The sequence below is a fragment of the Triticum urartu genome, chromosome 2, assembly GCF_003073215.2.
Source record: "Triticum urartu cultivar G1812 chromosome 2, Tu2.1, whole genome shotgun sequence".
NCBI classification, from domain to species: Eukaryota; Viridiplantae; Streptophyta; class Magnoliopsida; order Poales; family Poaceae; genus Triticum; species Triticum urartu.
In genome coordinates, this window is record NC_053023.1 from 30,798,151 (window position 1) to 30,811,287 (window position 13,137).

A 13,137-nucleotide genomic window follows, 5' to 3' on the forward strand; every position below is an offset into this window, starting at 1 on the left:
CCATCTTCACACCAGTTTCCCCCATAGCATGAATCTTCACAATTGCATGTCGAGCAATAATAATATTATATTGTCTATTTTTTTTGTAAATAAGAGGATTATATTTATATAAATACATGCCAAAGACTTGCATATACAATGATATAGAATTAAGTACCTCTGGACCAGTCATGATGGGCATATTCTAATCAAACAAAACAATGTCAAACTATTTCCCCTCAAGTAACAAATCAACAACTTCCTTCCCATTCATGGCTAGAGTAACCTCAGAGTGAAGTCTGAGAAGAATTGTTGAGAGGACCAACCTAGAAACTTCAATTTCCTCTACAAGTAGTGCCTTGATAGAGGTGGGTCCTTTGCCCTTGAGCTGCATGATCACCTAAACGAATTACAAACACATGAATATATTCTATTCTTGATCTAAGTATGCCATATTAGTACTTGAAAGCACATTGCTATTCTTGAAAAGAATCAACTAGCAAAATCATAATATTTTACTAAACTCATAGTTTACACATCGCATAACACAATGAAACAAAATTGTCTATTTCAAAAGAAACAATGAGAGAGAACAATCGATTGTGCCATGCATGCAAAGTTTACAATGGTCTAACATGAAGTTCTCGAAATCAAATGATACATTTGAACAAGCAACACAACAACGGAGACTGAAGCAAACATACATCAAAAAGTTATACATTATTGTTTCCTCCACCACTTAAGAAAGATGAATTGCGCTAGACCATGTCATTATTCTTCTTGTTGATGACCTCCTGAATGATAGGGCCAAGAGCATCCATCCTCATTGGTTTGGGCACAAATAAATCAGTACCAGCACTCATGAACGCCTCCATGGCATGGTCATCGGCAGAAACCCCAACCATCTTCACATCAGTTTACCCCGTAGCACGAATCTTCACAATTGCCTGTCGAGCAATATAGATATTATATTGTATTTTTTGTAAATAAGAGGATTTTATTTATATATATACATGCCAAATACTTTCATATACAATGATATAGAATTAAGTACCTCTGGACCAGTCATGATGGGCATATTCTTATCGAACAAAACAATGCCAAACTTTTTCCCTGCAAGGAACAAATCAACAACTTCCTTCCCATTCATGGCTAGAGTAACCTCACAGTGAAGTTTGAGCAGAATTGTTGAGAGGACCAACCTACAAACTCCAATGTCCTCTATAAGTAGTACCTTGATAAAGGTGGGTCCTTTGGCCTTGAGCTCCATGATCACCTAAATGATGATACCGAAGATCGAATCTTGAGCAAGTAACATACCGATGACAAAGGGAACAAAGTATGTTGTTATGCGGGTTGACCGATAAAGATCTTCATAGAATATGTAGGAGACAATATGAGCATCCAGGTTCCGCTATTGGTTGTTGACCGGAGATGTGTCTCAGTCATGTCTACATAGTTCTCGAACCCGTAGGGTCCGCACGCTTAACGTTCGATGACGATTTGTATTATGAGTTATGTGATTTGATGATCGAAGTTTGTTCGGAGTCCCGGATGAGATCAAGGACATGACGAGGATTCTCGAAATGGTTGAGAGGTAAAGATTCATATATATGACGATGGTATTTGGACACCGGAAGTGTTCTGAGTGATACCGGGTCACCAGATGCGGTTCCGGGCAACCCCCGGCAAAGATACGGGCTTAATGGGCCAAGTAAGGGAACACACCAGCCCACAAGGGGCTAGTGCGCCCCCTATAGGGCCAGCCACGTGGGGAGAAATGGAAAGGAGAGGAGGAAAAGGAAAGTATGAAGTAGGACTCCTACTTCCTTCCTCTCCCCCCTCCTTCCTTCCCCACTTGTCCAAATATGGTAGGGGGGGCGAATTGGACTAGGGGCCCAAGTAGGATTCCTCCTACTTGGGCGCGCCCTAGGCTGCCTCCCTCCCTCTCCCTCCTTTATATACGTGGGGAGGGCACCCCTAGAAGACACATCAATTGTTCCTAGCCGTGTGCGGTGCCCCCCTCCACAGTTAACACCTCAGTCATATTGTTTTAGTGCTTAGGCGAAGCCCTGCGTCATAACTTCATCATCACCGTCACCACGCCGTTGTGCTGACGGAACTCTCTCTCGTCCTCAACTAGATCAAGAGCTCGAGGGGTGTCATCGTGCTGAACGTGTGCTGAACACGGAGGTGCCGTACGCTCGGTACTTGGATCGGTTGGATCGTGAAGACGTTCGACTACATCAACCGCGTTACTAAACGCTTCCGCTTTCGGTCTACGAGGGTACATGGACACACTCTCCCCGCTCGTTGCTATGCATCTCCTAGATAGATCTTGCGTGATTGTAGGTAATTTTTTTGAAATACTACGTTCCCCAACAAATTCTTCCTCCCTGATTTTTTCCTGGAAAAATAGGATTTTATGGCGTTGTTTCAGGGTCTGTGGGGCCACCAGGTGGGGACAACCCACCTGAGCGTGCCTGGAGGGGGGGCCCCTGGTAGGTTGTGCCCACCCAGGTGCCCCCCTCCGGTGGTTCTTGGCTCCAGAAATTATCTCATATAAAAATTCCTCGCAACTTTCGTTCCAATCCGACAACTTTTATTTCTGCACAAAAACAACACCATGGTAGTTCTGCTGAAAATATTGTCAGTCCGGGTTAGTATTTATTCAAATCATGCAAATTAGAGTCTAAAATAAGAGGAAAAGCGTTAGGAAAAGTAGATATGACGGAGATGTATCATGACTCATGTCCCCACATAAATATTTTCGATTGATGTTTATATGCAACTTAATGTTTCATATCTAAGTTCATGTATTAAACTATATGTCACCAAGTTACTAGAAGTTGCATGAGTTATAGTTCCAAATTTCGAATGTTGGCCAATATACTATAGTTAATATTTTATTTTGAGAGACGAGTTACAACGCATAAACTCACAACACACCCCCCCCCCCCCCCCCCCGCCCCCCTCCTATGAAGGCGAACACATATACCTACCACTAGGAGCGGCAATGTGATGTTGAGTCAACAGATGTTGAGATTGACAATGCCACCACAAGCACTTCATTGTAAAAGTCCAAGTCATTGCATTGAAATAATAATGTAAGAAATACTGAACTAAATATAGAAAATATTTGAGCACCCATGCGGTGTGTAGAACTTGAACCTCGGGTAGGCTTGTTGCCGTAGAAAGTACCTAGCCATCTAAGGCCAACTCCAATGCACGACTCCAACTAGTCTGGCCGCGTCCGTTTGGGGCTAAACAGACACAAAATACGACCCAACGCGCGGGAGCAAATGGACAAATGTCCTTTTTCTGTCCGCTTTCAAACCACTCACGATCCAAATTTGGGCCGCGTTTGCATCTAAAAGGACACGGGCGGACGAGTGCGACGCGTGCCCTTGTCCTCCCCTAGCCCGCCCGTTGGGGACATGGTTCTCCCTTTTTCTTCTCCTGCTCCCCTCCCCCTCGCCCCACCCCCACTATAGCCGCCGGCGCCATTTTCTCGGCCACCTCACTGACTCACTGTGTCACAGTCTAGCCCAGCTGACCATAGCACAACGGTCGGATATGTGCCTCTCTCACCCCTGCACCGGTGGTCAACTGCTATATCTGTGGCCGCGGGATTTGGCGCACGCGGCTACCGGATTTGGCGAATCCGGACGCATGTGATTGCGCCCTGCCATGGATTGACAGGGTACCGGTTCGCACAACCATGGCAATGACTCCGCGTCGCATGCAGGTACCGAATCTACCTCTTGCCGCTCGGATCTACCCCGGCGACGGTTCGCCAACAAAGACATGGCCGGCCTCTGTCCAGGCTAGGCCCTGGCCGAGTGGCTAGATGGTATTAATTTAGCTGATGTTCTTGATGGTCATTATGTGATTTTATGCATCTCTAATCAAAATGGAACCAATAAGAAGTTTTGATTATAGATTTAATGAGAAAATGTGAAAGTGCAATCATGCTCTTAATCAAATTTTGATGTTGATGACACAATACATACATGAGGCTAATTATGTTTGCTAAGTGAATACACATGATATTAGTCTCCTTGGCATCATTATGTAGGAATCATGGACACATCAAACGAGATATGACTGAAGAAGATGACAACAGAGAAGAAGTGTAGACTCTTTTATATAAATTTTGAATTACAAGGATCCCGCAATATTAAGAGGGGATCCAAGTGGTATGTTCAAGATTTGTTCAAGTGTCAGCATCATGTCACTATCATACTACAGGTACTGTAACGCCCCTATAATTAAGCTATAGTGAATTCACCCTAATGATGCCCGGCCATATTATTTTGCTATGCTTATTGCCCCTTGATAAAAAAATCAAACTCAAATTCAAATTCAAATTGCATGTCAAATTAATATTTCTTCAAATAGTAAAACAATTGCAAATATTCACTTAGTAATTGTCATGAAGAAACCACCACCATTTGAAATATTTAAATGCCCTTAATACCATTTAAACAGAACCATCAACATTAAATTGATCCATTTCAATTTTAGAAAATATTTAAAAATTTCAAAATAAATTGAAACTTGGTGGGCTAGCTCAAAACATTGCCTACTATTTATGTGACAAGTTTCATCTACAACTAAAAGCATTTGGTATTAAAAGAAAATGCAAATTAGTAAAGAAAGTATAAGCATAAAAAAAAGAAACGAAAAACAACAAAGACCCACTCTGCACTTGGGCCATCACTGCATAGTGTGGCCTGGCCCAGCCCACCCAGGTTATCCCCTACCACAGTTCACAAAGGCGAGGTGAACTCCATGCGGCAACCCATGGCCAGGATGGCCACATGCCGGCCATCCAAACCTCCCTACGGCGCCTATAGGACCCCTACAGCCACCTATTGAACCCGAGCTCACCATCTTCCCCCTTCGCGCCGCTTTTATTTTCTCCCACGCGAACCCGACTTTGCCTTCACCAGGAACGACCTCCTTCGCGTGGCCACCCAGCTCCTCCTCGTCAGAGTTCATGTCTAGGAGCTTCGTTGTCGTCGCCCATGTCGCCTACGGCCACGAGCTCAACTCAGGAGCCCCTACATCGCTGGAATCGACATTGTCTTCAAGCTCTGTCGCACCGCTCGCTGCTCACCGACCAGAGCCTCGCCAACCCGTTTTGCACCTCTATAGTCTCAATATGAGCCCCGTCGTCTTTCACCTCTATCTTTCTGCTCGCGTGCGCCCACTATCTAGCTCCCTGGCCATTGACGGTGCTCGTTGCCACCATCCGCATCACCGCCGCAGCCACTACTTTCCAAGCTTGCATTCGAGCACCACATCGAGCTCCTGGAGCTCCTAGGAACCCAACGCCGCCGTCCGTTCGCCTTGTCGTCCTCCGCAGCCTCGCCAGAGTCAACCCCAAGCTCCAACCGCCGCCTCGCCTTAACACCAATGCCAACTCCGACCATCTCCAGATGAACCGATGCCACCGTTGCACGCTCGCCACTTCTCTGATTCAAATGCGTCCTCCGTGCGCAAAATGGTCGCTAGAGACGCAATCCCGAGCCCCACCATCGTTCTTGTGGTCGCCGGAGCTCTACCGCCGGCGCGCCACCGCGTTTGGACTATCCCGAGTCACTGACACGTGGGCCTGGCCTACCAGGAACGTCATTAGCACTAACAAAAAGTGTAATATGTCACTCACACACGCCCCCATATTAGCATTTACTTAACTTTAATAATACCCTATTAGTTAACCCTTTTAACTGACCACTAGGCCCCGCCTCCAAGTTATAGTTAATTAAACTAATTAAAATGCTGACTAAACCCCTCTGACCAGTGGGTCTCATTGGTCAGGTTTGACTAGTCAACCTGACTGTTGACTGCTGACTCAACAGTCAATATGCCCCACCTGTCAGTCACAATTCATAGTTACCGATTTATGCACGTGGTTATCATGTCTATGTAAGCTTCGTGTTCTCCTTTGTAATATTCGATTATGCTATGCAAAGGAAAATTAAGGATTACTATTCTTTGTACATATGTAGTGTATTTTTCATTCCAGTAGTAATAGTTCAAGTAGAGGCCAGATGTAGTGACATAGATGGTCGAAGGTTATTTGGGGCAGCCCCAAGCCCTACCTCGCTCGTGGTGCTCCTTGGTTGTCCATGAAGGACCTCCTCAACGAGATAATAGATCCCTAAACAAATTTCTCCATTTCCGTAGCAAGCTTCGCACCTTTTTTGATCAATTCGTTTGTTGGCGCCACGGGCTGCGGCACTCGACGGTGATGACCGGAGACACCCTCGGAGAGGAGGAAGAACACCGAGAATTTTTCCGGTGCACCAACGCCCGCCGCACGTGCGGCTTTTCTCTATTTCACCTCGAGCTCGAACTCGATGACCTTAGCAATTACACAAGGGTGGAGAGGGTTTTATACCCGCGAGCTCCGACACGCCGGGCCGCGCTCGAGCGCGCCCACCTGCCACTCGCCACATCCCGCGTGCTCTGGCTCACGCGCTCCGATCGCGCACGCACACGATCGCCGCGGCCATGCTGCGCGCCCGACGCGGTCCTCTCCCCCTGATCCCTCGCTAGCTAATCCACGCAGCCACGCGCACACACACACACCTACACTCAGGCACGCACGCACACACACCGAGCCCCTCACGGGCCGGACCTGACGCGACCAGCGCATGCACACACACGCGCACACTCTCAACCCCGTCGTGGCTTATTTCCTACATTTCACCCCCTAAGCCACGACCTAGAGGAGGCCGGCGTCCTCGACGCTGACGTCCGGTAGCAACGCGCGCTCCGCCACCAGTTCCCTCCATAGCTGGGGGCAGTCCCGCTTGAAATGGCAGCGCTCGCCGCACTTGTAGCAGCGCCCGCATCTGTTGCCGTCGTTGCCCGACGCCATGCTCCGTCCGTCGTCGTCGTCCCGAGCGCCGCCCTGCTGCCGCTCCCGCGCCCGCCACTGTGCCATGGTCAGGAGGAGTTGATCACCCCCGTGCCCGCCACCATCTTGTCCACGCCGCCGCGTCCGCTCATCAAGCGCGCGCAGCCGCCCGAGCGCCTCGTCAAATGCCATCTCGTCGACGTTACAGAACAGCTCAATGCCTGCGACGACGTGGAACAAGCGTTCGCGGACGGTGTCCAGGAGCTTCTTCACGAGCGCCGCGTCGCCCAGCGTCTCCCCGAGGTCCGCATACCGCGCCATCATCGCCGCCAACCTCCCTACATACACGTCCAGCCCCTCGCCGTCCGCCATCTTCAGGCGATCGAACTCGCCGTGAAGCGTCACCAGCCGGGCCGCCCGCACTCGATCGGCGCCGACGAACCTCACCTTCAGAGAGTCCCATACCTCTGTGGCGGTGAGCTTCGCCGCCACCGACAAAAGCACATCCTGCAACAGCCCACCGAGGATCATCGCGCGCGCCGTCTTGCACTTCTTCGCGTTCACCGCCGGGTCGCCCGCCGGCGCCACCGCCTCCCACACCGTGTGGGCATCGAGAATTGCCTGCGCCTTGATCGCCCACACCGTGTAGTTGTCCGACGTGAGCATCGGCATCGCCATCGACACCGAGCCCGCGCCTCCGCCGTGCGGCACGATCGCCATCGCTGTCGACAAGCTCCCTCACCTCACTCTGATACCAAATATTGGCGCCACGGGCTGCAGCACTCGACGGCGATCACCAGAGACACGCTCGGAGAGGAGCAAGAGGAACACAGAGAATTTTTTCGGCGCACGAACGCCCGCCGTACGTACGGCTTTTCTGTATTTCACCTCAAGCTCGAACTTGATCTCCTTACCGATTACACAAGGGTGGAGAGGGTTTTATACCCGCAAGCTCTGACACGCCGAGCCACGCTCGAACGCGCCCACCTGCCACTCGCCACGTCCCGGGCGCTCTGGCTTGCGCGCTCCGATCGCGCACGCACACGATCGCCGCGACCATGCTGCGCGCCTGACGCAGTCCTCCCCCCTATCCCTCGCTAGCTAACCCACGTAGCCACGCGCACACACACGCACTGACTCGCACACACATGCACAGCTACACTTGGACACGCGCGCGCACACCCGAGCCCGCCACGGGCCGGACCTGACGCGACCAGCGCATGCACACACACGCGCATGCTCTCAGCCCTGCCGTGGCTTATTTCCTACATCGTATATGCAGCTCGCACGTGCCCTCTTTCTTCTGCGTGAACCCGATTGGATGTATGGCGTGTTAATCTCAATCATTGGAATTAGGAGACGACACAACGCTCCTCTGTACTTCCTTCGAGAACCTCATAGTAGATTGTAAAATTTTAAATGTATAACTCGTCAACACCAAGGAGGCTGAATGGCGGGGCTAGGGCCAAATGTCAAGTTTGTGCTTGCTTATGTTGCAAGAGGAGAAAGGTCGGGAAATAAATGTGGTAATACCATAAATGCTAGGATTTCGAATAAGGGGTCTTTGAACCTTGCTGCAATCCGTAGACGCACTAGTAGTGAAACCTTTCTCAAGCAGATGGATGGATGCTTGGCAAGTTAATTTAACTTATATGGACATGGCAGAGATATGTGGGTGTTTGCCAATATTTTATTATAAAGGATCAGTGATGGATTACTAATAGCGGTCATTAATTGGATACGCCACACTGACCATTAACTAGTAGTCCGGACAATATAACAGTTAAAAAATATTGATAGTCAAATAATTTTCCTCTCAAAATGGTGCATGACTCACAACATGAAACCTGAGTTAGTGAGAAGCCTTGGCCAAAAACATAAAGACCTATAGATCATATCGATCCAATATATCATAGGTACTTTATTATTATGGATAATGATGATTTGCCATTAACATGAAGTTCTCGAAATCAAATGATACATTTGAAAAAGCAACACAACAACGGAGACTGAAGCAGACATAGATCGAAAAGTTATGCATTATTATTTCCTCCACCACTTAAGCAAGATGAATTGCGCTAGACCATCTCACTCTTCTTCTTGTTGATGACCTCCTGAATGATAGGGCCAAGAGCCTCCATCCTCATTGGTTTGGGCACAAATAAATCAGCACCAGCACTCATGAACGCCTCCATGGCATGGTTATCGGCAGAAACCCCAACCATCTTCACATTAGTTTCCCCCATAGCACGAATCTTCACAATTGCCTGTCGAGCAATATAAAAATTATATATATATATATATATTATATATATATATATATATATGCCAAATACTTGCATATACAGTGATATAGAATTAAGTACCTCTGGACCAGTCATGATAGGCATATTCTTATCGAACAAAACAATGTCAAACTTTTTCCCCGCAAGGAACAAATCAACAGCTTCCTTCCCATTCATGGCTAGAATAACCTCACAGTGAAGTCTGAGCAGAATTGTTGAGAGGACCAACCTACAAACTCCAATGTCCTCTACAAGTAGTGCCTTGATAGAGGTGGATCCTTTGGCCTTGAGCTCCATGATCACCTAAATGAATTACAAACACATGAATATATTTTTTTCTTGATCCATGCATGCCATATTAGTACTTGCAAGCACATTGTTATTCTTGAAAAGAATCAACTAGCAAAATCTTAATATATTACTAAACTCATAGTTTAAACATCGCATAACACAATGAAACAAAATTGTCTATTTCAAATGAAACAATGACAGGACTGAAAAAACCGATGCGCCAAGATAACATCAACATGCCAGCAATAATATATAAATGCATATAGATGGGTGCTAAGAACAACAATCATGAAGATATTGATTAATAGATCAAATTAATATGAATACTTCCACCCTATACTATTATAGATCCACCTCTAACATTCTCATGGATGTAAATCATGGACACTAAAAGCACCAGAAGCCTCATGATGAAACTAAAAGCACCAGAAGCCTAATGATAAAACAAGGCAGGGAAACAAATAATGGAACATGTACCTGATGGTTAGAGCCAGATGGTGCTGGAGGAGATTGGGGATCTTCCTACTCTTCCCACTAGATAGTCTGGTGGTTGGGTGCTGGTATGCCTCGTACGACAAGGTATTTATAGATGGGAAAAGGTACGTGTGGCCAATGGACAACCTATCTCCACCGCCTTCACAAGCGTAGAAAATCCGCACCGATCTTCGCCCAAGTATAAATGGAGAAATCAATATTGGTCGCGAATATTTTGTTATTAATGACTCGTGTCCCCACCGAATCTACCTCTTGCCGCTCGGTTCTATACCCCGGCTATGGTTCACCAGCAAAGACATGGCCGGCCTCTGTCCAGGCTGGGCCTGGCCCAGCGGCTAGACGGTATTAATTTAGATGATGTTCTTGATGGTCATTATGTGATTTTATGCATCTTTAATCAAAATGGAACCAATAAGAAGTTCTGATTATATATTTAATGAGCAAATGTGAAAGTGCAATCATGCTCTTAAATCAAATTTTGATGTTGATGACAAAATACATACATGAGACTAATTATATTTGCTAAGTGAATACACATGATATTAGTCTTCTTGGCATCATTATGTAGGGATCATGGACACATCAAACAAGATATGACTCAAGAAGATGACAACAGAGAAGAAGTGTAGACTCCTTTATATAAATTTTGAGTTACAAGGATCCGGCACTATTAAGAGGGGATCCAAGTGGTATTTTCAAGATTTGTTCAAGTGTCAACATCATGTCACTATCATACTACATGTATTGTAACGCCCCTATAATTAAGCTATAGAGAATTCACCCTAATGATGCCCCTTCGCGTGGCCACCGAGCTCCTCCTCATCTGAGTTCATATCTAGGATCTTCGTCGTCGTCGTCAACGTCGCGTGCGGCCACGAGCTCAAGTCAGGAGCCCCTGCATCGCCAGAATCGACGTCGTCGTCAAGCTCTGTCATGCCGCTCGCTGCTCACCGACCAGAGCATCGCCAACCCGCTTTGCACCTCTATAGTCTCACTATGAGCCCCATCGTCTTTCCTCTCTATCTTTCTGCTCATGTGCGCCCCCTAGCTAGCTAGCTCCCTGGCCATTGACCGTGCTCGTTGCCACCATCCGCATCACCGCCACAGCCACTACTTTCGAAGCTTGCATTCGAGCACCACATTGAGCTCCTGAAGCTCCTAGGAACCCAACGCCGCCGTCCGTTCACCTTGTCGTCCTCCGCAGCCTCGCCAACGTCCACCCCAAGCTCCAACCGCCGCCTCGCCTTAACGCCAATGCTAACTCCGACCATCTCCAGTTGAACCGATGCCACCGTTGCACGCTCGCCGCTTCTCTGATTCAAATGCGTCCTCTGTGCGCAAAATGGTCGCTAGAGACGCAATCTCGAGCCCCACCACCATTCTTGTGGTCGCCGGAGTTGTACCGCCGGCGCGGCACCGCCTTTGGACTGTCCTGAGTCACTGACACGTGGGCCCGGCCTACCAGGAACGTCTTTAGCACTAACAAAAAGTGTAATATGTCACTCACACACGGCCCCCATATTAGCATTTACTTAGTTTAAATAATACCCTATAAATTAACCCTTGTCACTAACCACTAGGCCCCACCTCCTAATTATAGTTAATTGAACTAATTAAAATGCTGACAAAACCCCGCTGACCAGTGGGTCCCATTGGTCAGGTTTGACTAGTCAACCTAACTGCTGACTGCTGACTCAACAGTCAATAGCCCCCCCCCCCCACCCGCGTCAGTCACAATCCATATTTTACGTACTTAAGCTTTGTGTTCTCCTTTGTAATATTCGATTATGCGATGCAAAGAAAAATCAAGGATTACTATTCTTTGTACCTATGTAGTGTATTTTTCATTCCAGTAATAATAGTTAAAGTAGAGGCCAGATATAGTGACATAGATGGTCGAAGGCTATTTGGGGCAGCCCCAAGCCCTACCTCGCTCGTGGTGCTCCTTGGTTGTTCAAGAAGGATCTCCTCAACGAGATAATAGATCCCTAAACTAACTTTACTTCTCCATTTCCATAGCAAGCTTCGCTCCTTTTTTGATCAATTCATTTGTTGGCGCCACGAGGCTGCAGCACTCGACAGCGATCACAGGAGACACACTCGGAGAGGAGGAAGAAGAACACGGGGAATTTTTCCGGCGCACGAACGTCGGCCGCACGTACGTATTTTCTGTATTTCACCTTGAGCTCGAACTCAATCTCCACAGCGATTACAGAGGGGTGGAGAGGGTTTTATACCCGCGAGCTCTGACACGTCGGGCCGTGCTCGAATATGCCCACCTACCACTTGTCACGCCCAGCGCGCTCCGGCTCTCGCACTCCGATCGCGCATGCAGACGATCGCCGCGGCCATGTTGCGCGCCCGACGCGGTCCTCTCCCCCTGATCCCTCGTTAGCTAACCTACGCAGCCACGCACACACGTGCTGGCTCGCACACTGATACGTCTCCAATGTATCTATAATTTTTGATTGCTCCATGCTATTATATATTCTGTTTTGGATGTTTAATGGGCTTATTTATACACTTTTATATTATTTTTGGGACTAACCTATTAACCGGAGGCCCAGCCCCAATTGCTTTTTTTTTGCCTATTTCAGTGTTTCGCAGAAAAGGAATATGAAACGGAGTCCAAACGGAATGATACTTTCGGGAGAGTTACTTTTGAAACAAACGTGATCCAGATGACTTGGAGTGGACGTCAAGAAATCACCGAGGAGGCCACGAGGCAGGGCGCGCGCCTACCCCCCTGGGCGCGCCCTCCACCCTTGTGGCCCCCTGACCAACTTCTTTCGCCTATATATATCCATATACCCTAAAAACATCGGGAACAGAATAGATCGGGAGTTCCGCCGCTGCAAGCCTCTGTAGCCACCAAAAACCAATCGGGACCCTGTTCCGGCACCCTACCGGAGGGAGGATCCCTCACCGGTGGCCATCTTCATCATCCCGGCACTCTCCATGACGAGGAGGGAGTAGTTCAACCTCTGGGCTGAGGGTATGTGCCAGTAGCTATGTGTTTGATATCTCTCTCTCTCTCTCGTGTTCTTGAGATGGTACGATCTTGATGTACCACGAGCTTTGCTATTATAGTTGGATCTTATGATGTTTCTCCCCCTCTACTCTCTTGTAATGGATTGAGTTTTCACTTTGAAGTGATCTTATCGGATTGAGTCTTTAAGGATTTGAGAACACTTGATGTATGTCTTGCATGTGCTT

The 13,137-nt window shown here is 47.8% G+C and overlaps 1 protein-coding gene and 1 pseudogene across 1 annotated transcript; both read right to left on the bottom strand.

Moving 5' to 3' along the window:
* Positions 1-737: 737 nt before the first annotated feature.
* LOC125540827 lies at positions 738-1,249 on the bottom strand (annotated as a pseudogene).
* A 7,537-nt stretch (positions 1,250-8,786) lies between these two features.
* LOC125540829 (two-component response regulator ORR42-like) lies at positions 8,787-9,973 on the bottom strand. Its single transcript, XM_048704373.1, has 3 exons — positions 9,904-9,973; positions 9,217-9,438; positions 8,787-9,117 (listed from the first exon to the last, which is right to left on the bottom strand). The coding sequence occupies exons 2-3, from the start codon at positions 9,430-9,432 to the stop codon at positions 8,929-8,931; spliced, it is 405 nt and encodes a 134-aa protein (XP_048560330.1). The 5' UTR covers positions 9,433-9,438; positions 9,904-9,973; the 3' UTR covers positions 8,787-8,928.
* Between the last annotated feature and the right edge of the window lie 3,164 nt (positions 9,974-13,137).